This window comes from Zootoca vivipara, chromosome 7 (assembly GCF_965207765.1).
Source record: "Zootoca vivipara chromosome 7, rZooViv2.hap1.1, whole genome shotgun sequence".
Classification (NCBI taxonomy): domain Eukaryota; kingdom Metazoa; phylum Chordata; class Lepidosauria; order Squamata; family Lacertidae; genus Zootoca; species Zootoca vivipara.
Window position 1 is genome coordinate 94,266,865 of NC_142590.1, and position 23,677 is coordinate 94,290,541.

The 23,677-nt window shown below is 48.8% G+C and overlaps 1 protein-coding gene across 8 annotated transcripts; it reads left to right on the top strand.

Annotated features, from left to right (window-relative positions):
• The first annotated feature begins 1,677 nt into the window (after positions 1 to 1,677).
• LOC118088376 (uncharacterized) lies at positions 1,678 to 23,677 on the top strand. Of its 8 annotated transcripts, XM_088673519.1 has the most exons (14): positions 1,871 to 1,926; positions 2,117 to 2,180; positions 2,809 to 2,997; positions 6,842 to 6,982; positions 9,307 to 9,450; positions 12,154 to 12,297; positions 13,190 to 13,291; positions 14,273 to 14,419; positions 17,842 to 17,994; positions 19,265 to 19,429; positions 19,992 to 20,054; positions 20,554 to 20,619; positions 21,858 to 21,995; positions 23,518 to 23,677. In XM_088673519.1, exons 3-14 carry the CDS (start codon positions 2,994 to 2,996, stop codon positions 23,559 to 23,561), a joined length of 1,311 nt encoding a protein of 436 aa, XP_088529645.1. In that variant the 5' UTR covers positions 1,871 to 1,926; positions 2,117 to 2,180; positions 2,809 to 2,993; the 3' UTR covers positions 23,562 to 23,677. The 8 variants fall into 8 exon arrangements, with proteins under 8 accessions (XP_088529640.1, XP_034977869.3, XP_088529641.1 ...); XM_088673514.1 differs by lacking the exon at positions 2,117 to 2,180 and having other exon boundaries at positions 1,678 to 1,926; XM_035121978.3 differs by lacking the exon at positions 2,117 to 2,180 and having other exon boundaries at positions 1,678 to 1,926; positions 19,265 to 19,414.

The window sequence follows — 23,677 nt, forward strand, 5'->3', positions numbered from 1 at the left end:
GAAGGAGAATCCACCACCTTACTTTTTAATATAATTTTTTGGGGGGAATTATACCTGTGGTCTATACCCACTCACATCAATATAAATCAAAGTCATTTCAAACATCCAAATGCTGAGTTCTTTCGGACCCTTAGACCTCCTTCCCTCCCTCCATCGGTTCCATCTTTAAGATTAAAGTTACTGCATCTTTTACTCTTATCTTGCTATTATATAACCATAATTACCATTGCAACAATTCCACATTACAAGCATCTTTACATCCCTGCCAAAGATGTTAACTGTTTACAGTGGTCTTTAAAAAAAAAATATGAATTTACTCCAGTTTTTAGGAAATACTTGATCTACCACCTTCCAAGGGAGTTGCTTCCGCTGCCAAACATTTCTCGCTTTCCGAAAGTTCTTCCTGATGTCTAGTTGCAATTTCCTTTCTTGCGACCTTGAGGGTCCCTTCCAACTCTGCAATTCTATCAGGTGTCAAAGGACTCTACATCTGAGTCCATCTCCTCCTCGCCCAGCCTCTCTGACTGGCACCCAAGAGACCCAGAGCCGGTAGCCCTTCATTAAGAAATGGCAGACCTGCAGAAGATGGAGCAAGCTTGTTTTCTGCTGCTCTGGAGCGGAGGACCCAAACCAATGGATTCCAAGGACAAGAAAGGAGAATTAAGCTTCCAACTAGACATGAGGAAGAACCTTCTGAAAGCGAGAACCGCTTGATAGCAGAGCTGATCACCTCAGAAGGTGGTGGATTCTCTTCACTGGAGGTTTTCCAACCAAGGTTGGATGGCCAACTGTCAGGAAGTTTCTAGCTGTGATTCCTGCATTGTGGGAAGGGGGTTGGACTAGATGACCCTTGGGGGTCCCTTTCAGCTCTTCAATTCCAAGACTGTGGGAGCAACAGCTGTGCAAACTTGGCATGGTGCTTCTGTGGCCTCTGGCTGGAGGAGTAGAGCTGCATTGTCCTGGAATTCAATAGGCAAAGAGGAAAACCTCTCTTGCTTCTGGACTGCCCCAGGCCTTGGCAACGTGACCCGACTCCGATTCCTCTTGTCCTCCCCTCACTGACAGCAGAGAACAATGGAAAGGCAACCGCTGACAAATGGACACAGCCAGGCAGGAGCACAGCAGAAAAATCTTTCTGGCTGGGACCCCTCCCAATCACTTCAATTTTACCTGCACCCCCTTACCACCAGTTCCTGTCAACAAGGACAGCTGAACTCCAATGAAACAGAACTACATTTTTGCCACGTTTCTAGTATTACTGTGCAGAAACATACATAGGAATCTGCCTTATACTGAATCAGAGGATTGGTCCATCCACCTCGGTATTGTCTGCACTGACTGGCAGCAACCTTTCAGGGTTAGGTAGGGGAGATTCCCGGTCCAACTTCGTCCAGCATCCAGTTCTCACAGTGGCCAACCAGATGCCCATTATGGGAAGCCAGCAGGATCTGAGCACAAGAGCAACTTTCTTTCCTCCTGCGGTTTCCTGCAGCAGCTGGAATTCAGTGGGGCAGAGCAGGGTCATCTCCTCCAGCACTTCTTACGTTTCCACGGCTCAGTGCTCAGGCCTCCCTGGGCCTCCCTTCCACTGCTTCAAGGCCTTGACCCAGGAGCTCCACTCATGTCAAGGTGAGAAATCGTGGCTTGCAGGGAACCAGGATAACAAAACCCTGGAGGAGGAGGAGGGCAGAGGCTGCTTTAATGCTGGCAGGGACCAACTGCCGGCTCAGATGGGAAACTTCTGTGCAAGCGACCCCTGCTCTCCTGGGAAGGGAGGGAGGGAGGACCGCCAGGCCAATGTATAAATATAGCCCAAGGCGGTCCAACTCCGGGCAGGCCAGCCGCTTCCACGCAGCGCCATGCAGCTCCCATCCCTCTGCCTTCTCGCGGGGCTGATCGTCTCAGTGGCCAAGCCAGGGCTGGGAGGTTAGTGAAGAAGGGTGTGCAAGCTGAGCCCAAGAGAAGCGTGTGTCTGTGTGTTTGGGTTTGCAAGAAAGAGACCTGACTCTTTTCATGCTCAAGCAGGAGCTGCTTCGAATGGATTTGAAGCTCAGGGACTATTTCTTTATTTTTTATTTCACTAATTGCATTTATATCTCACCTTTTTCTCTCCAAGGAGCTCAAAGTGGTGTGCATGGTTTCCTCCCCTTCCTCAATCCACACACCAACAACCCTGTGAGGTAGGTTAGGCTAAGAGGCACCACCTGCCCCCCCCACGTTCACACCCAGTGAGCTTCATAGCCAAAGGTGGATTTGAACCCTGGCCTCTCCCAGGGTCCTACTCTGACACTCTAACCCAGGCATCCCCAGACTTCGGCCCTCCAGATGTTTTGGACTACAATTCCCATCTTCCCCGACCACTGGTCCTGTTAGCTAGGGATCATGGGAGTTGTGGGCCAAAACATCTGGAGGGCCACAGTTTGGGGATGCCTGCTCTAACCGCTACACTGTACTGTCTCCCACTGTCTTCTCCTGAATCAGGCTTGGTCCATCTGGTCCAGTGTTGCCTCCCCTGACTGCAGCAATGGCTCTCCAGAGCTTCAGGCAGGACTCTCCTCCAGCCCTCCCTGCAGGTGCCTTTGGGGGTTGAACTTGGGACATTCTGCTTGCAAGGCAGCTGCTCTGCCCCTGAGGGATCAGCAGCACCCCCTGGCAGCCTTTCTGGAAGACCTTCCTCTCCAGAGAAACCCCCTCTCTCCTTCCTCTGGAGCAGAGGAATCCACAAGAAAGGCAGGCAGGCAGGCAGGCCAAGAGGAGGCTGGGAGGCAGGGCTGAGACTTTTCTCTGACAGGCTCTTTTCTGTAGCAGGCGCTGAAAAGAGAAGCCCTCTGCCCTCAACTGCTGCCTCTGCCCCGGAGAAAGCTGGCCTGTGCCCACCAGGAAGGAGTCAGGATGTCCAGCCCTCCGAGGTCTTCTGCCTTTCCGATGCTTCCTGTCCCGGCAGTGAGAAGTGCTGCAACGTGGGGACTCTGAGGATCTGTGCGCATCCTGCAATGGGTAAGTGGGGAAGACAGAGGATGGGAGCAGCCATGGTCGGAAGCACCTGCTTAGGTGAAGGCCAAATGGTTTGGCTTTCTACAAGCACAGAGTTAAACTATGGAACTCGCTCCCACAAGAGGCAACGATGTCCACCCATCTGGATGCCTTGAAAAGAGGATTAGGACTCTCAGTAGTGGCTAGTAACCAGGATGGCTCTGTTCTGCCTCCACAGTGGGAGGCAGCCATGCTTCTGAATACCAGCTGCTGGAAGATACAGGAGGGGAGAGTCGCTCTTGCCCTCATGTCCTGCTTGCAGGTTTCCTATTGGGGCATCTGGTTGCCCACTGTGAGAACAGGATCCTGGTCTCTGTCAGGAGGTGGCGGCCTCTCCTTCCTTGGAGGTTTTAAAGCAGAGGTTGGGTGGCCATCTGCCCGGGATGCTTGAGCTGAGATTCCTGCATTGCAGGGGGTTGGACTAGATGACCCTTGGCCCCCCTTTCCAACTCTACAATTCTATGCTTCTATGATTCTCTGACTAGATGGGCCATTGGCCTGATTCACCAGGACTCCTCTTATCTTTTCAAGCCTGGCCAACTTTCTGCCATGAATATTCAAAAACACTCTTAAGTCTTGAGGGAGAAGAGTCTGTTATGACAATGTTTCTCAACCTTTTTTGGGCCACGGCACACTTTTCTATGAAAAAAAATCCCGCGGCACACCAACTCTGTGCCACCCTATATTTAGTTTAGTTTGGAGGGGAGACGTACCGGTAAAGCATGCCGCTGAAGAACTGCTGCGCGGTAGCCAGGCGGACCCACCAGGCGCAGAGCCTGCGGAGTGAGCGGGGACAGACCCCAGGCGGGCAGACACGGGCGCGCAGCTGCCGCCGCCTCCCTCCCAGCCGCCCCAGGCAGCCGCCGCCGCTCTGGCCCGGCGAAGGGAAGCCCTGCGCAGCCTTCCCCGCCTGCCTCCTCCTCCCCAGGAGGGCGATTTGCATTGTCACGTGCCTGGCGGCCGCCAATAAACGGCGCTAACCCGCCGGAAAGGAAGCCGGCCGGGTCACGACGCGGGCGCTCGCCTCGCGTCGTGACCCGGCCGGCTTCCTTTCCGGTGGGTCAGCGACGTGACAGTGCAAATCGCCCTTCTCGTCGCGGCACACCAGCCAGTGTTTCACGGCACAGTAGTGTGCCGCGGAACACCAGTTGAGAAACGCTGTGTTATGAAATGCTAACAAAAAGTGGCTCAGAGATAAAATGCTTATATTCCGTGTACAGGAAAGAGATATTCAAACATCCCTCCTGATTCTGCCTTTCCAGCAGCAAACCTTCATAGAATCCTAGATTTGTAGATACGGAAGGGACTCTAAGGGTCATCTAATCCAACCCTCTGCAATGCAAAAATCACATACATCAAAGCCAGCAGACAGGTGCCGTTATTTGTGCTGAACCTAAATGTTAGAGGAAAAATGTCAGCGGGAAGGGTGGTGGCATAATTTTCATTCAGCTCGGTTTCTGGGCAAGGTGACTGTCAAACCAGGGTGGAAGAATCAGCTCCAGGAAGAACCTCAGCAGAGACCTGGAGTAGCAGCTGGATCAGGCCAAAGGGGCCCCATCTAGCCCAGCATCCTCTTCTCACAATAGTCAAGCAGATACCTCTTGTGGAAAAACCGGCAGCAGGACCTGAGCACAAGAACCATCTTCCCTCCTGTGGTTTCCAGCAACTGAAATTCAGAAGCCTTGCTGCCTCCAGAGGACAGGATCACACTTCAGAATGACCTTAACAGATTAGACAACTGGGCCAAAGCAAACAAGATGAATTTTAACAGGGAGAAATGTAAAGTACTACACTTGGGCAAAAAAAATGAAAGGCACAAATACAGGATGGGAGACACCTGGCTTGAGAGCAGTACATGTGAAAAGGATCTAGGAGTCTTGGTAGACCACAAACTTGACATGAGTCAGCAGTGTGATGCAGCAGCTAAAAAAGCCAATGCAATTCTGGGCTGCATCAATAGGAGTATAGCATCTAGATCAAGGGAAGTGATAGTACCACTGTATTCTGCTCTGGTCAGACCTCACCTGGAGTACTGTGTCCAGTTCTGGGCACCACAGTTCAAGAAGGATACTGATAAGCTGGAACGTGTCCAGAAGAGGGCAACCAAAATGGTCAAAGGCCTGGAAACGATGCCTTATGAGGAACGGCTTAGGGAGCTGGGTATGTTTAGCCTGGAGAAGAGAAGGTTAAAGGGTGATATGATAGCCATGTTCAAATATATAAAAGGATGTCATATAGAGGAGGGAGAAAGGTTGTTTTCTGCTGCTCCAGAGAAGCGGACATGGAGCAACAGATTCAAACTACAAGAAAGAAAATTCCACCTAAACATTAGGAAGAACTTCCTGACAGTAAGAGCTGTTCGGCAGCGGAATTTGCTGCCAAGGAGTGTGGTGGAGTCTCCTTCTTTGGAGGTCTTTAAGCAGAGGCTTGACAGCCATCTGTCAGGAATGCTTTGATGGTGTTTCCTGCTTGGCAGGGGGTTGGACTGGATGGCCCTTGTGGTCTCTTCCAACTCTATGATTCTATGATTCCATCTGTTGAGGCGGAGCAGAGCCATCCTGGCTAGTAGCCAACAATAGCCCTCTCTTCCTCCATGAATCTGTCCAGTTCTCTTTTAAAGCCCTCTAATCTGGTGGTTTATCACTGCCTCCTGTGGCAGGGAGTTCCATAGTTTATCAATGCATTGTGTTCTTTCTTCGACCTGTCCTGAATTGTCCAATCTTCCTGAATCCAGCCCAGAACTTTGACGCCTCCTGCAGGTGAATCAACCACAACTTTTTATCTATCAAGCTGGAGTTGGGAGGAGGAGGAGGAGGAGGAGGTCAGAACCTATCTTCCCTCAGCACTGAGTCACCAGCACAAGCCCTGAGGCCACTCTGAGGGACAGGCTCCCTGGCCAAAGGGGTTTCTGCTGTGGGAACATGGCATCCCTTCTGGTCTGCCTCCTCGTGGCTGGGACAGACCCGCAAGACCTCCTCCCTCACTGCTGACTCAGTGCCTGACCTGCCGCCACCTGGCTTGGCCTCATCTCGAGAACATTTCTGGAGGAACCTTGCCTCTCACTGAAGTCTTCACAAATAGGGTAACATTCTGTTCAGGTCACACTTCAAGACAAGCCTGCCCAATTGGCTCCTTCCAAAAATGCAGGCCTCCTTCAAATTTTGCACTTCTCCAGCGCAGCGCAGTTTCCCCGATGAGAAATCTGATAAAAGTTAATTTACAATACGCAGGAAATGTAAACAAAATAATTTAAGGAACCGCAGAAAGAGGAGGAAGGAAGTCGAGTTTTGAAAATGTGGGAATGATTGTAAAACTATTGAAATGTATATTACTGAAAATCATAAATAAAAAAATTATATTTTTTTTAAAAAAAGATATGTGTACAAAAGTGCAAATAACAGGGGAGTATGTGCATAAAAATGCATGCATAAGTAAAACTAACATTTGCACATTCGGCCAAACTGTATACACAAGCATGTATATTTTCATGGAGAAGAGGCCGTCATTGGTGACAAGCCATGGCGGTTATACTCTGCCTCAATGTCAGACACTGTAAATGTTTCCAGATACCAGTTTCTGGAAACCACAGGAGGGGAAAGTGATCTTGCGCTCAGATTCTTCTGCTTGTGTTTTTCCCGTTGAGGCATCTGCTTGGCCACTGTGTGAACAGGAGGCTGTACTGGATGGGCCAGTGGCCTCATCCAGCAGAGCCCTTCTTAGTTAATACGGTGAATTGTCCTGAAGAAATAGGAGAACTCACATTGGCAGATTTTGCTTCTCACTCCTCCCCATCCCTCTTCTTCCCCAGTGAGCCCTGGCTCCTGTCCCAAACTCTGCTCTGGATTGCAGGAGGCCTGCCATGTGAACTGTCTGGATGACACCTGGTGTGGCCCCGGGGAGAAGTGCTGCCCTGACGATTGCCACATGCGCTGCGTGGCAGCTGCCCCAGGTAAGCGGGCTTCTTTGAGCTGGCAGAGATCTGCTTAGGAGAGGGAAGCTCTCGCCTGCCTGCCTTCCTAACCATAGAACCCTCACAGAACTGTAGATTCAGAAGGAACCCCCAAGTCCAACCCGCTACAAAGCAGGAGTCATAGCTAAAGCACCCCTGACAGGTGGCCTTCCAACGGAGCAATGGATTCAAACTACAAGAAAGAAGATTCCACCTAAACATTAGGAAGAACTTCCTGACAGTAAGAGCTGTTCGGCAGTGGAATTTGCTGGATGGCCCTTGGGGTCTCTTCCAACTCTATGATTCTATGATTCTAACCTCTGCCTAAAAACCTCCAAGGAGAGGACGCCACCCTTCAAGGGAGTGCGTTCCACTGTCAAACAACTCTTGCTGTCAGGAAGTTCTTCCTGGTGTTTAGTCAGAATCTCCTTTCTTGTAACAGGAATCTATTGGTTCGAGTCCTTGTTCTCTCTTGCATGTGACCGCCCTTGAGATATTTGAAGATGTCTTTCATATCTCCTCTCAGACTGCTCTTTTCCAGGCTAAACATCCCCAACTCCCTCCTCAGACTTGTTTCCAGACCCTTGATCATCTTGGTCGCCCTCCTCTGCACACCTTCCAGCTTGTCGATATCCTTCTTGAATTGTGGTGCCCAGAACTGGACCCAGGGTAGAATAGACCTTATGGCACATCCATGCATAAGGTGAAGCAGAAAATGGGAGGTAGCTGTGTTGGTCTAAGTCGAAGCAAAATAAAAAAAATTCCTTCAGTAGCACCTTAAAGACCAACTAAGTTTTTATTTTGGTATGAGCTTTCGTGTGCATGCACACTTCTTCAGATACACTGAAACAGAAGAGCCAGACCCTTATGTATATTCAGAGGGTGGGGGTGATGGGAATGGGTGATGGGCTGATAGGAGTGGTAAACCTGTTGATGGCTGTTAACGACTGCTGGTGACTGCAATAGGTCCTGTGGGGAAAAAGCATGGGCTGAGGCGCTAAAGAAAGCTTGATCATGCATAATGAGATAAGAATCCTATGTCTTTGTTCATGGTTTTAAGCTTGGTAATGAGTTCCAATTCAGCAACTTCTCTTTCCAGTCTGTTTCTGAAATTTTTCTGTAATAAAACAGCTGCTTTGAGATCTTGTATAGAATGTCCTGGGAGATTGAAGTGTTCTCCTACTGGATTCTCTGTCTTGTGGTTCCTGATGTCAGATTTATGTCCATTTATCCTTTGGCGTAGGGTTTGGCCTGTTTGTCCAATATAAAGAGCTGAAGGGCACTGTTGGCATTTGATGGCATACACAATGTTAGAAGATGAGAAAATGGGAGATTCAGAACAGACCAAAGGAAGGAATCCTTCGCTCTGCATGCAGCTAAACTATGGAATTTGCAATGATGGCCACTCCTTTAGATGGCTTTAAAAGAGGATCAGACAAATTCATGAAGCAAATGACGGCAGTTGAGAGCTGGTCCTAGGAACACAAGCAGCTGCCTTATTATCCCTTGGGCCTCCTGGCTTATCGCTGCTCATGGATATGCAATACTAGCACCTCTTTTTGTTGTTGTTAAAAAGTGTGGCACTTACTGCAACAACTTCATGGCGAGTACCAGCACCTATTTTTCTAGGGGAGGGGGGGGGAGAGCACTGTTTATACCAGGCCTTATTTATTTGTACATGGCTTAATGCCCAGATGTGCTGAGCGAATAAATCCTCCCTCTTCAAAGAGGCTGCCAATTGGTTACCTGCCCAAATCCAAAGGCTTCCCTCCACAGCTTAGAGTCAGTTCGGTCCAAGAATCGCCTTCCCCCGCAATCTAAGTATCGCGCCAACCGCGTTGACCTCCATAACAGGCACACAATGTTTCTTCTCTGCTTGCGAGGGGTTGAACATTCCGGGTGGCAACAACTACAACATTCTGGCACTCGCTGCCTGTGGATCTGATAGGTGCCCTCCATGTTGCCTCTTCTAGTTCATGGTGTTCATGTCTAGGGAACAGACTGAAGCAGGTCACTGGAGCAAAAGATTAATGGCAGCGTTGAAGGGCAGAGGCAGGAAGAGAGGCCTGGGGGTCAAAAGATGGGGAGCGAAGTAAAGACTCCGAATCAATAAGCTTGCATAACTAGCATCAGAGGACAGGAAGGCTGTTTCTGAGGAGGGGGGAGGTATGCGCACCCCCAGCCTCTGAGAAATGGTCTTTCTGGGTCGAACCCAAAGTGTAGACGCTGCTATACATGCCATGCTGAAAGGCTCTTGTGCAGCAACCTTGGGGCGGGAGAACAAAGGCTTCGACTGAATGGCTTTCTGCTGCTTTCTGCCCCAGTTAGGCCCGGCATTTGCCCACGGAAGGCGGCGTGGCCGAACGGCACCCCCTGCGGGAACCGATGCGAAGGTGACAGTGACTGCCCTGAGAACCAGAAGTGCTGCTTTGCTGGCTGTGGCCTCGAATGCCTGAACCCCTCGGCAGGTACCAGAGCCGTCTCATGAGCATCTCTGGGGCACAAAGCACAGGGGGGGGGAGTTTCCAGGCGCTTCACTTTCCTGCATCTCAGGGGGTTGGACTAGATGACCCTCGCGCTCCCTTCAAACTCTACAACTCTATCATTCTATGATTCTAAGCTCTCAGGCGCATCCAGCCAAAGGTTGCAAACACAGGCCATCCTGTCTGATTCTTCACCACAACACCAAACTTGCTAGCCAGCCACTCACTCACAGATCAAGCCAGGCCACCCAGACCTTAGCAGTCAACTGCTTACAGTGCAAATAGTTGCAGGTGGCTCAAGCAAGCAAGCCCAGCCACATCGTACCAGAAGAGAAAAGAGGGAAACTCACAGACTCTCCAAATTGGGCACCCTTTCCTGGGCAGAAAAGTTTTGGACAGGCGAAGTCCTTCCTGATTTCTGGTCCCCACAGAAAGCAAGTTTGGGATGAAGCAGTCCTAGGGCAGGGCCGCAGATCAGTGGCAGGCAGTGCGCCTGATTTGCATGCAAAGTTCAATCCCCACTGGCAGCATCTCCAGGTAGGGCTGGGAGAAATCCCTGCCTGAAATCCTGGAGAGCTGCTGCCAGTCAGTGCAGACAATGCTAAACTAAATGGACCCACTGATACTTAAGCAGTATAAGGCAGCTTCCTGTGTCACATGACAAGGCAGCGATGAAGGAGGTGCAGTGATGATACCTGAAAAACAGTTGTAAGAGAGAGCAGAGGAAGGAGGGAGTTTTGTCCCAGTGACCTTCCTGCTAACCTTATTTGCTCAATGAAACGCACCAGCAGGTTTTGTTTGCCAAACTTGCTGCTGGATCTGAGAGAAGTTGGCCAGGATCCAGTTCCCAATGCTCTGGAAAAATCCCCCACAGCCAGTTAAGGCCTCTTCATACAACAAACCTCTGCCTTTCCCTACTGTCTCCCAGGAATAGGACTGAACTCAGAGAGGCTGTGGGCCAGGGAGCCTGGAAAATGGGAGAGGTTTGTTCCTGGACAGGGGTGTCTTTAAGCATAGGCAGGGCCGGCTCTACGTGTAGGCTGGGTGGCGCAGGGCACCATGGCGCCGGCCTGCCAGGAGGGCGCCGCGAGCTGCGCCCGCCCGCTAGCCGGCCGGTCCGCCAGTCCGCCGCGCAGTTGCGCACTGCGCCCATCCGCCCACCACGCTGGGAAATGGGGCGGGAGGGCGCCGGAGAGATCCGGCACACCATGACGCCAGGGGCGCTTAAGACGGCCCTGAGCATAGGGTGAAAATATGAAGGATTTTGGGGAAATGCGCCCAGGTCTTCCTGCACTGCAGAGGGGGTTGGACTAGATGGCCCCTGGGGGTCCCTTCCAATGCAATGATTCTATGGTTCTTTGGGGAAACAGAAGTCCAGACTTAGATGCCTCCACAGGGCAAAAAGTCTGGCCCTGCAGCGGCTACTTTCCCCAGTTGTTAAAGATGGGGAGGGTGGGTAGGTCAGTCACACAGGGGAAGAATTAACCTCCCCCCATCACATAATGCCAATTCAGATTGGAAAGGGAGGCACAGCTGCTTCTTGCAAAAAAAAGGAGATTTGGCGTCTCTGATCCAGTTTCTGAACCATCTGTTAAAAGTCGGTTCTCGTGCCTTCTGCACTGAAATGGCTTTTACAAAGTGAGGTCAGAAATTAAACAGGGGGAGACATGCCAACCCCCCCCCTAAAACAGCCAAGCTCTGCCTTCTGCACCATGTTTACTTAGGAAATGTTTATCTGCTGCCCTTGTTATCCGGGACAGTTCGCAATGACATAAAACACGGAGAAATAAAAGGAGCAGAGAAAACAACAACCCAAAAACATCATTGGGAAAGTTTTCAATACAGTATGTGGGCTTGTGTGACCTGAAAGAAAAAGTCCCAGGCAGGTCACCTGTGCATAGGTGTGTCTTTAATCACACAGTAAATGTGGCACGTAGGACAAATCAAATGTATTTTTTGTTGCAGTGATTCACTTGTGCAATTTAAAGGGTTGTCAGACCCTTTCTCTCATGCGCATTATTCAAACAATTTTAATGCTTCTCTTCCTTTTTATTTAAAATGCTAAACCAACTCCTATTATTATTTTTGTGCAGTTTCCAAGGATAGAAACCCAGTATAAAGTCATTAAAATATCAACATCCATAATTAAAATATGTTCCTCTTCAACCAGCCCTTTGGCTGATTAATATTCTACAGCCTTTCAAATGTGTTTTTACAGTGCTTGTTTTCTGGGGGGGCGCAGGGGTACGCATACAACCTCCAAACATTTTGTGAATCTTTGCATTTTTGTCCATTTACAGTATTTCCCCGATTTGGGCTATAAAATGATGATTTTCTTGAGTCAAAATGAGAGTACCCCTAAGCATATTTTAAGGGGGAAAGCACTGTGTTTTTAGGTGGGGGTGCTATTGCTTTGTTGTTTTTGTTTTAACTACTTATTTATATTTTTACCTTGTATTTTTATGTGGTGAACTGCCCTGATACGCAGATTTAAAAAATAAAAAATAAAATAAACGAATGACATTAAAACTTGTGGGCGTCCGATGAAGCTCCGTTTTGGGAGGTTCCGGGCGGATAAAAGAAAGGGTTCTCTTCATGCAGCGCAGGGCTAAACTGTGGAACTCCCTCCTGCAGGAGGCAGTGAGCAAGATTGTGATTGTGAACAACCTTCTCTCTCCCCCCCCCCAGAAAACCCTGCTCCATGTGCAGAGGCACCAGCCAAAACCACTCCAAAGAGGTGCATTGATTTCTGCCAGGATGACTTTGGCTGCCCAGGAAGCGAGAAGTGCGTCGCCACAGACTGTGGCTTCAAGTGTTCAGCGCTTCACCCAGGTACCTTGTCTTACCCCTGTGAAATATACTCGGAGTCGAGAGTGAATTTCATGCTCTTTATTCAGCTCATAGTCATCAAGGAGAAGAAGAGAAGAATGGCTCTTTTCCCAAAACCATCTGCTTATATACATTATTTACACAATGGGCCTTGCGTGATTGGCTACTTCAGGGCTACACCTGTGGGCCAATCAGGTTGTGGATTGACTTCTGCCTGCAGCCTGATTGGCTGCTCCTACAGGCCAATCAGGTTGCAGATTCACTTCTGCCAGCCGCCTGATTGGCTGCTCCTGCAGGCCAATCAGGTTGCGGATTCACTTCCACCTGGAGTTGGATTGGGTAGCTCCTGCGGACCAATCAGACTGCTGATTCTGGATCCTATTGTTCTAGGATTCAGCTCAGTACATAACACCCTGAAAGGTAAACTTCTTTCTCAAGCCACCGCAGGAAGCCTGGAATCTGTCAGGTGACACACACACCAGCAAATAGAAACCTCTGCCTTGCAGGGGGTGGACTGAATGATCCTCGAGGTCCCTTCCAGCTCTTCAATTCAGTGATTCTATTGTTCTAATATCAGGGTTGTCCAACTCCCAAGAGACTGTGATCTACTCCCACTGTAAAAACACTGCCAGTGATCTACCTATTGGATCGACCAAAGTTGTTGAGCTTGTTGAGGTTTTTTTGGGGGGGAGGAACACACCCACAGTTGTTCAGCTTCTTCTGGGGAGACTTCAGCAAAGTTGTTGAGCTTTTTTTGGGGGGGCGATTGATCAGGATTGCGCGATCGACCAGGATCAACCAGGAGGAAGGCCCTGCGATCAACCGGTTGGACATCCCTGTTTGGTGGAATGGGAAGCGCTTCTCCTCCTTTTGATTCTGCCCCATTTCCCCCCAGCTGCAACCAAAACAAGCACAGTGGCGCCGAGATTCGTGAGAGCCACCTTTTCTGCACCTGGCCAGCCAGCCAAGGGCCCCATCCTGACCCCCCCACCTGCAGGTGAGTGACTCTGGAGGCAGTTCCGCTGGGTGTACTGGGTCTACAAGGGCACAGCCCTCCTCTGAAAACTCAAGAATCTTTTCCAAAAAGAAAAACCCTCCTCAAAATCTCAAGAGCCACTCACCCTTTCCTGTTCCCCACACCCCTTAGAGTTCCTCTGTACGGGCTCATTCACAATTCACTTGTTCCTTGCCTAGAAAGCATGGCCACCAGGGGAATTCCTGCTTGCTACCGTTGAGCACTAAAGAGCGGTTTTCCCCAGGGGACAAGGAGTTTTCTCAAGATTGCCATGCTCTCTAGGCGAGGCAGCAGTGAGGTGTGGAGGTGGAGGAGCCCTTAGAGAGGCACCTCTGTCAGTCTCCCCTTCTTCTCCTCCTCCTTGGTCAGTTCTCTGCACTGCTCAGCCAATCCTCACCCAGGCATGTAGCTATGGCAACAAGGTCCCTCCCTCTTTCTGAGCCCTTGGAGGGGGGAGGGGGGGCATGCCGAAGTATTTTGTGCCAGTTGGATCTTGAAATCTATGAACCGCTTCATGGTTGAAGAAACCCAACAACAACCCTCAAAGCGGTTCACAAAGAGAATGAAACAATAAAATTATCATTGAAAGCCACTCTTGAAAACTTTCAAAAAATAAGTTCAGCAATAAATTAAATGCAGATTAAATGTGCACCAGCACCCAATGCAACTGGGCAGGCTTGTCTAAACAAGAATGCTTTCCGCAGGCGCAGGTAAAGGCGCCCGCTTGATATCAAGAGGCAGGGAGTTCCAAAGTGCAGGTGCTGCCATGCTGAAATATCGATGTCTTACAAATGTGGAATGGGTATTGTGCAGCACCACTAACAGTGCCAGTTCTGGTGTTTAAAGTGGTCAAACACGGAGAAAGGCAAAGTGGGCATCTATGGGGTAACCAATGGACACGTTTTAATAGTGGAAACAAATGGAATTCCTAAACTCTCCCCCTCTGCTTCCCTCTCCTGTCAGCGGCAGAGCGGCCTGGAGCCTGTCCTGTCGTCCCTTCAAATACCCCACGATGGTGCTGGCAGGGGTGTAGGAAAGACAGTGAGTGCCCCGGAGCAAGGAAGTGTTGCTGGAATGGCTGTACCCGGGTCTGTTTGGTGCCTGTCCTGGGTAAGTTGCCTCTTGGAGGGAATTAGGGGTCAGGTTGTGTTCTTGCCCCAACTCTGTTCATCATTTTCATCATTGCCATGATCCTACACTTTGTCGAAGGGAAACTCCCCACCAGAGTAGAAATCATATATCAAACAGATGAAAAACTCTTCAAACTGAGCACGCTGAAATCAAAGAGTAAGGTTACCGTTAACTTCCGTCATAGAGCTTCAGTATGCTGATGACAACGTAGTGTGCGCACGCTCAGAGGATGACCTCCAAACCATCCTAAATCACTTTGCAGAAGCTTATGAAAAGCTTGGCCTATCACTCAACATCCAAAAAACCAAAGTGCTGCACCAACAAGTACAAAATAACCCCTCTGCAGCGCCACAAATCCAACTCAATCATGTAACATTGGAAAATGCCGATCAGGTATCTGAAGAAGTGTGCATGCACATGAAAGCTCATACCAATGACAAACTTAGTTAGTCTCTAAGGTGCTACTGGAAGGAATTTATTTATTTTTTGTTTCGACTACGTCAGACCAACATGGCTACCTACCTGTAACTTCTCCTACCTGGGCAGTTATCTTTCCACAAGGGCCAACATTGATGCCGAAATCCAGCATCGCCTGAGCTCTGCAAGTGCGTCTTTCTCCTGATTGAAGTGCAGAGTGTTTGAGGACCGGGACATTCGCAGGAAACCAAAGTGCTTGTTTACAAAGCTATTGTACTACCAACCTTGCTATATGCTTGTGAAACATGGACCACTTATAAACGCCATCTCCAACTCCTCGAAAGATTCCATCAACAGTGTCTCCGAAAAATTTTACGCATCACTTGGGAAGACAGGTGAACTAATATCAGTGTACTGGAAGAAGCAAAGATTACCAGTGCTTGGCAGGGGGTTGGACTGGATGGCCCTTGTGGTCTCTTCCAACTCTATGATTCTATGATTCTTCAACATCAGCTTTGTTGGACTGGTCATGTTGTATGGATGCCTGATGATTCTCTTCCAAAGCAACTACAGTGGTACCTTGGGTTACAGACGCTTCAGGTTACAGACGCTTCAGGTTAAAGACTCCGCTAACCCAGAAATAGTACATCGGGTTAAGAACTTTGCTTCAGGATGAGAACAGAAATTGTGCTCCGGCGGCGCGGCGGCAGCAGGAGGCCCCATTAGCTAAAGTGGTACCTCAGGTTAAGAACAGTTTCAGGTTAAGAACAGACCTCCGGAACGAATTAAGTTCTTAACCCGAGGTACCACTGTACTCTATTCTGAACTTAAAAATGCAAAGCGTAATGCTGGTGGTCAACAAAAGAGGTTTAAAGACAGTCTCAAGGCAAATCTAAAAAAAAATGTAGTATAAACACTGACAACTGGGAAACACGGGCTTGCGAGCGCTCCCGTTGGAGAACAGCCTTTACCAAAGGTGTCATGAGCTTTGAAGACACTCGAACTCAGGACACAGGGGAGAAATGCGCTAAGAGGAAGGCACGCTTGGCAAATCCACACCGTGATCAACTCCTGCCTGGAAACCAATGTGCCCACTGTGGAAGGATGTGTGGATCCAGAATTGGCCTCCACAGTCACTTATGGACTCTCTGTTAAAACTGTTTATGGAAGACAATCTTACTTGGCTACGAGGGATCGCCAAGGAAGAAGAAAGGTCAGGTATTAGGGATGCTGCAGAAACATGCTTCATTCTGCATCGTGAGCATGAGGAGTGTGGCCTCCAGAGGATACATGAGAACAGAGGCGGCTATGTTGCACTAATGCGGTTTTTAGCAGGCTTTGAAAGAAGATCAGACGAATTCATGGAGGAAGAGAAGGTTGCCAATGACTACCAGCCACGAAGGGAGGCAGCAACGCTCCTGAATCCCAGTTGGTGGAAACTGCAGGAAGGGGAAGGGGCTATGCGCCAAACAACTGCTTGCGAATTTTCCATTGGGGCATCTGATTGGCCGCTGTGAGAACAGACTGCTGAACTTGATGGGCCATTGGCCTGACCCGGCAGGCTCTGCTTATGTTTTTAATGGTATTTTACATAGAAACATGGGGAGTTGCCCTATCCAATGTCAGACCATTGGTCCATTAGTTCAGGATCTTCCACAGTAGCCTGGTTCACACGTAACATGAAACCATGGTTTGCAAAGCTGTGGTTCAGTAAGCTGTGGCTTACTGCTGTGTGTGAACACAGCTCAGGAGCTTACTTGAGGTTTATTAACTATGGCTAAAGGCTTGTAGTTGGTTTACAAACCATAGTTAACATTAACCGTAGCTTAGTGTGGCATGCAAACTCCAACCTCCTCTTTATTTAAGGAGCAGTCATTGCCCAAAAACTATCCACAAAATTCTCTAGTTGTTTTTCCTGCATTTCAAGGAGGTTGACTAGTTTCAGTCCCCACCAGGATCTTCAGGTAGATCTGGGAGAGACTCCCTGCCTTAACCCCAGAGAGTTGTTGCCAGTCAGTGTGAACATTACTTAGGGCTGTCTTTAGCATATGCACCGCCAGGGTGCAAATATCTGCTCAGTGCCCTCAAATTTAGTTTAGCCCCTAATTTTATTTTATTTAAAAATATTAAGATAAATTTAAATCAGTACAATTTGTCAACACTACAACCAATTACAAAAAATTAACTTTTTTATGCTTATGTCAGACACCACGCTTACGCCTTATCTCTTGTTTTCAAAAGAAGGGAGGAAAAAGAAACAAATTTATTTATTTGCACATTTATTTACAATACACTTATACTTAAGTAAACAACAACACCACACTTAAACTTTTAAGTATTGTTTAGGCACCTACTTAGGAGAAACATCAGTCGTGTCAAAGGTGCCGCTGACCCAGCTGCCACATAGCAGCTCAATACAATACGTAACATAATATTTTGATGTAAGAGTTAATTTTGCATGCACGGTGCTGTTGAGAACGACAAGTGCTGTCGTTGAGTCTGACAAGCGCTGCCATTGTGGATGACAAGCGTCACTGCTGGCATGTCGCATCTTTGGTAAATGAGCATACAAAGTCAAAACTCCTTTAGTGAAACAGTAGGCATACATTTTGGTAATACCTAGGTATATATGTTTTTTGTTTTCTAGCTTGATCAAAATTATTTATTACTTCACGACAGGTAGATAGTTAAGAGCTTAGGCGGCTTCAGCAGCGGGCGCCCCCCCAGAATTCAGCGCCCGGGTGCCCTGCACCCCTTGCACCCTGGGTGAAGACGGCCCTGACATTACTGAGCGAGATGAGCCAATGGTAGCTTCCTAGGTTATCTCCTGGTCACCATCTCCCAACTCCTTCTCTCTGGGACTTGCACTGCCCAGCCGGATGGACACTGGAAAGTGTTCCTGACCCCTCTCCAGCCTGCTCTGGTGGGACCCCCACCTCCGTTGCCCTTGTGCCTCAGAGGTCCATGGGCTTTGTGTGTTGCAGTGAAGCCTGGAGCGTGTCCTTTGCAGCTCAGGGGCTCCATGGGGCCTTGCCCAGAACCATCCCTGAAGAACTGCAGCCATGACTTTGACTGCGAGGGCACCAAGAAATGCTGCTCAATCAGCTGCACCAATGTCTGCAAGGAGGCGGAAGAAGGTAAGGCTGCCCTGCTTCGCCCCAGGCTCTGGGGCCCACACAAACCCATCCTGTCTCTCCCCCTCCCTCCCAGTTCCTGGGCCTGGCTAAGAGAGCTCTTCTTGGCCCCAGCTGAGCCTGCACACAAGCACACACACTGGAGACGGAAGTAAATGGGGAGCTGAGCGGGAAGAGACTGGGTGATCCACAGGGCTGTGTCCAGCTCAAAGCTTAAGCAAACTCTGTCACATTTAACCCTGGGAGCTGCTCTAGTCTATAGTTTGTTCCTCTCCTGACTCTTGACTCAGAAAGGTCGCATTCAGATTGCTGTACGATTCCTGTGGGTGGCATTGTCACCAAGGGTTACAACCGCGGAGTCTATACTCTTACTCTGCTTTTAAAAAAGATATTTTGCTTACGTGTGCAGAGGAGGGAGACCAAGATGATGAAGGGCCTGGAAACCAAGCCTTGTGAGGATCAATTGAGGGGGTTGAGGATGTTTAGCTTCAAGAAGAGGAGAGTGAGAGGAGATATGCAAGCCATCTTCAAATAGGGTTGCCATATTTCAATAAGTGAAAATCTGGAGCTTCCAGGACTTTTTTTAAAAAGCAATGTTCAGAAATTCCACCAGGACGCTATTTCTGACGGACGAATGGCAACCCTGTCTTCAAATATCTGAAGGGCTGTCACATGGCAGATAGAACAAGCTTGTTTTCCCCTGCTCCTGAAGCTAGGCTCTGAACCAGTGGCTCCAAATGGAAAGAAATGAGATTCTACCTAAACATTAGGAGGAACTTCCTAAGGGTAAAATCTGATTGACAATGGAACTGACTCCCTTGGAGGATCATGGAATCTCCTTCCCTGGAGGTTTTCAAACATAGGTTGAACAGCCATCTGCCAGGGAATCTTTAACTGTGATTCCTGCATTGGGGGGGTTGGACTAAATGACCCCCAGGTTCCCGTCCAACTTTGCAATTCTACTACTCTCCCCTACAAGTAAGAGCTTCCGTCATTGTGTTTTGGGTGGGAGCCAGGACAGTTGGGGGCACTGCTAGGCCCTAAAGAGATTCGGTTTGCAGTCCTATGGCACAAATTTGCACAAAACTTGCATATGCTAATTTATATGTACCATATAGATTCAAATTTAGGCCACATTTTGGAAGTAAATCCGCCATTCATGCCAAGAAAAGTAGGGGGAAGGAGAAAGAGAGTCCTGCGGGGGCGGCCCACTGCAGCCACCCCCTCTAGCCCCAGTTTCTCCCTCCTCCCTTCTGATTCCCTCCCCCCTTAGTGCGCCCTGGGACCTGCCCCCTCCAAGCTGCAACGAGCCAGGAGCCAGAGTGCTCCACCTTGACCTTTTGCGTCAGAGACAATGATTGCTCTGCACCCAGTGAGAAGTGCTGCTGGCTGAGCTGCGGGTGGGTCTGCGTGGCTGTCACAGGTGAGGCTCCCCCAGGTGAGGCTGAGGATTGGCTGGGGAGGGAATGCTCCCGAGGGGGGGGTGGCACATGAACTGGGCACATCCTGAACTCACAGCTGGGGATTGGAGATTCCTTTGCCCTTTTGGGGGTGGGTGGGGGTGGCACATCCACTAATTAGCCTTAAACGCCAGGGGTTTCTCTATAACAAGAACTTTGGCTGATTAAACAATCTATGGCCTTTTAAACGGTGTGTGGAGGGGTTCTTGTTTTCGTTTGCTATTACGGTATTTGTTTTTTTTTAATATTAAGAACCACCCTGTGAACTGCTGGTGACGGGTGGTATAGGGAAGGGAGGAAGGAAGGAAGGAAGGAAGGAAGGAAGGAAGGAAGGAAGGAAGGAAGGAAGGAAGGAAGGAAGGAAGGAAGGAGGTTAAGTCCAGGAACACCCCTAGACTGTAATCTGGACTTCTGAATGGGAGTCATACCCCATCCCAAACAGGCTGGATCCATGTTATGAGGGGCACCTCTGTCTGGTCTGGATTAAGCCACCATCCGGGGAACATTAATGCCAAGCCATTGGTAATGCTCTTCTCTTAGATAGTCCAGCTATGGAACCGCCGGCATTCAGCACTGAAGCCCAGACAGAGCATGGAGCCACAGGTTGGTAGAGAGAGAAAACAGAAGGAAGAGGGGAGGGGGTTGCTCCTTTCCTCTCCCCCCTGTGGACTTATAAAGGGACCCCTATGTCCCCAGGATACCAAGGGTCCCATTTTATTCTTATCTTTATATCCCACCTTTTCCTCCAAGGAGCTCAAGATAAACGCTTCCCCCCTTCCTCAATAAATCCCCACGACAACTTTGTGAGGTAGGCTAGGCTGAGAAACGGTCGCCCAGGGAGCTTCATGGCTGAGTGGGGGATTTGAACCCTGGTCTCTCCCAGGTCCAGGTTCAACACGCTGACCATTACACCATGCCGGCTTTTATCACTTCCCATTGAAACCCTTCCATCTTCTGCCAGAAACTCTGCCATTGGAGACTCTTTAGAGAGAGGCAGTATTGTGCACCCAGAAAATTGCCCAAATTCCAAGAACCAATAAAATATCAAGTGTTCGGGTGTCCATCTACAGCTTCATGCTTTTTTCACGGTGCTTTTCCCCAGGGGCTCCAACTGTTACACCTCTTCTGAGGAAAACAGAGAAGCCAACAGAGACAGCGATGTCGGCAGGTAAGGAGGCGGAGAGGAGAGGAGGGCCTTCACTAGTGTGACATTTCGGACTGCAACCCTTTCTGACCCATGAGGGGCCAGTGCTGGTTGCTCAGGTAGCTCACACCTCCTAGGCCAGGGGGGGGGGTAGAAAGACACAACCTTACTGAAGGACCTTCACCTGCTGCCCCCCCAAAAGTGAATAGTGAAACTTCATGCATTCTTCATATAAAGATAAGTGAAATATAAAACCATTCACCTGCAGAAAACCATTAAGCAATAGACCAACAATAGACCAACCTACAACAGATAATCCTGGGAACAAATTATTTGTAGGTCCAGTTTTTGAGGAATCGGGTTTTGAGAAGTGCCCTGCTCTTCAAAAATGCAGATTTTTGAGATCCTTAAAACACCAGAAGTGAGAGTGCTATTCCACCTATACAGGCATTTAACTACCAGGTGGGATTGTTTTTCTTCTCTGTATTTCTCAATTTTTGATCTCCTAATAGTCATTATAGTCCCCGCATATTAGTTGTTTCAGTTCATGTTGATGATTAACAATCTCTTGCCTGTTATCTATGCTGCTCTAAAATGTGGGTTTAAAAAAACAAAACACTATGCTTGTCGTATTGGACTTCTATCTATAATATTTTTTAGGATGTTGTAAACTGCTTAGCAGATTTTCTTTTAAATATGTAGCGGTTCATCAATAACAATAACAATAACAATAATAATAATAATTTATTATTTATACCCCGCCCATCTGGCTGGGTTTCCCCAGCCACTCTGGGCGGCTTCCAACAGAAAAATAAAACACAGTAATCTATTAAACATTAAAAGCCTCCCTGAACAGGGCTGCCTTCAGATGTCTCCTAAAAGTCTGGTAGTTGTTTTCCTCTTTGACATCTGTTGGGAGGGCATTCCACAGGGCAGGCGCCACCACCGAGAAGGCCCTCTGCCTAGTTCCCTGCAACTTGGCTTCTCGCAACGAGGGAACCGCCAGAAGGCCCTCGGTGCTGGACCTCAGTGTCCCGGCAGAAATGACCTGAATATAAGTATATGCAACTCCCAGCAGCCCCAGCCCAACCAGCTGTGCTGAGGAAGGCTGGGGAGAACGGGGGGGGGGGTAATTTCTGTTTATCCCATGGCCAGAGGCTCCCATCCCAGCATCCAAGTCAGAGTGGAGACAGCCGGAGCCCAGAGCTTTTGACCAGGGGACTCAAGCCTTTCCCATCTCGGGTGTCTTTCTGTTTGTACAGCCAAACCAGGCCACTGCCGGCAGTCGGCATACACCTGTGGGAAGACAATGCTCACCCATGAATGCAAGAGCGACAGCAGCTGCAGTGGGACCATGAAGTGCTGCCTGAGTGGCTGTTCTTGGAAGTGTGTGGAGCCCGGTAAGGGCAGTCAGACCCCCACCCCACCCTCCACCCCCTGCCTCCACTGCCTGGCAAGAGGAAGTCACCCAGGTTTATCCCTTTGCAACAGGAACCTCTGCTCAGCACCCACAATTCCAGCTGCTCTAGACAAAATGCTATCAACAGTGATGAGTTTCAAAGCACCAAAGAGATCATGGAAGCCAGAATTCATAGAATCATAGAACTGCAGAAATGGAAGGGTACCCTGGGGAGGTCATCTAGTCAAACCCCCTGCAGTGCTGGCATCAAAGCAACAGAACCCCCAACAAATGGCTATTTAACCTCTGTTTAAAAACCATCATTGAAGGAGAGTCCACCACCTTCCAAGGTGGTCTTTTCCATCATCAAGCAGCTCTTGCCATCAAAAGGTTCTTCCTAATTTTGAGTCAGAATCTCCTTTCTTGTGACAATACTTCAGATATTTGAAGATGGCTATCCTGTCTCCTCTTCTCCTGGCTAAACAGTCCCAACTCCCTCAACTGTTCCTCCTAAGGCTTGGTTTCCAGACCCTTGATTGTCTTGGCTGCCCTCCTCTGTACCCCATCCATCTTGTCAATATCCCTTTTTTATACATGAGAAGGTCTAGGAAACTGCCAAGCTGCTTAAACCCACTGAGCTGCCTTTCCTGCAATATTGGCCCTGTATGAATCTAGAGCAGGCATGTCAAACATGCGGCCCTCCAGATGTTTTGGCCTACAACTCCCATGATCCCTAGCTAGCAGGACCAGTGGTTGGGGAAGATGGGAATTGTAGTCCAAAACATCTGGAGGGCCACAGGTTTGACATGCCTGATCTAGAGAAGTATCATCAAGGGGGTGGAGTCTAGATTAGGGGGCCAGGAAATAGAGGTTTCCAAAGCCTCAATCTGCGTTCATCATTTTTGCGAGCAAGTGGCTCGCTTGGAGCTCTCCGTGGTCCTGAAGCACCAGCTTCACCTGTGGGCTCTTCCATCAGTCTTGAACTTGAGGTCAGCAGTCTGGGTTCTTCCCATGGTGAATTGTGGCAAGACAATATTTAGCACAATCTGCTCAGTCAGCTGACAATACTGTCCTTTCCTGATTACCCACACACTCCCCAAAAAATGCATTTAATGAATCAGAAGATGCTGCGGTCTTGTAGAGCCATTTCTAAATATGTGTAACCAGGACAAAATAGGTGGTCATAATTTTCAAGCAGTTATCTACTTACACAGTTACGAACTCCGTGTTAAGAAAAAGTTTGCAGTAAAGTGAAGCAGCATTGAAAATAATGTTTTACCCATATATTTTTTTAAAAAAATGAAATGCCATAATGGAAAGAGGGCCAACCTCTTGGATCACAGGCGTTGCAAGGGGTTGGGCTAGATAACCGTTTCTGCCCCTTCCAGTTCTGCAAAAATCGGGGGTGAGATTCTGGAACCAAAGAAGCATTGGCCCAGAAGTCCCTGCCTTAATGTGTCTGAGGCAATGATTCATTAACAATTTCCTATTCACCTGTCACCTGTGTGCATTATCTTTTACAGGTGTGATCTCCAAGAAGCCCTCTGTCCACAGAGTTCATAAATAGCCAGTAGAACCCATAGACTGCATGAAATGAAGTGAATATTTCACCTGGAACTTGGCACTCTTATTTTAACTGTTGGCACTGTTATGCTGAAACTAATAAAGTCCAGTATTAAATAT

What these genes read in the sequence shown, in the direction of transcription:
- LOC118088376 (XM_088673513.1), top strand. Translation starts at nt 1,860, where the DNA reads ATGCAGCTCCCATCCCTCTGCCTTCTCGCGGGGCTGATCGTCTCAGTG. An exon ending in GACAGAGCATGGAGCCACAG is followed by an intron (nt 20,055 to 20,553) that starts GTTGGTAGAGAG and finishes GCTTTTCCCCAG; the next exon opens with GGGCTCCAACTGTTACACCT. An exon ending in AGAGACAGCGATGTCGGCAG is followed by an intron (nt 20,620 to 21,857) that starts GTAAGGAGGCGG and finishes CTGTTTGTACAG; the next exon opens with CCAAACCAGGCCACTGCCGG.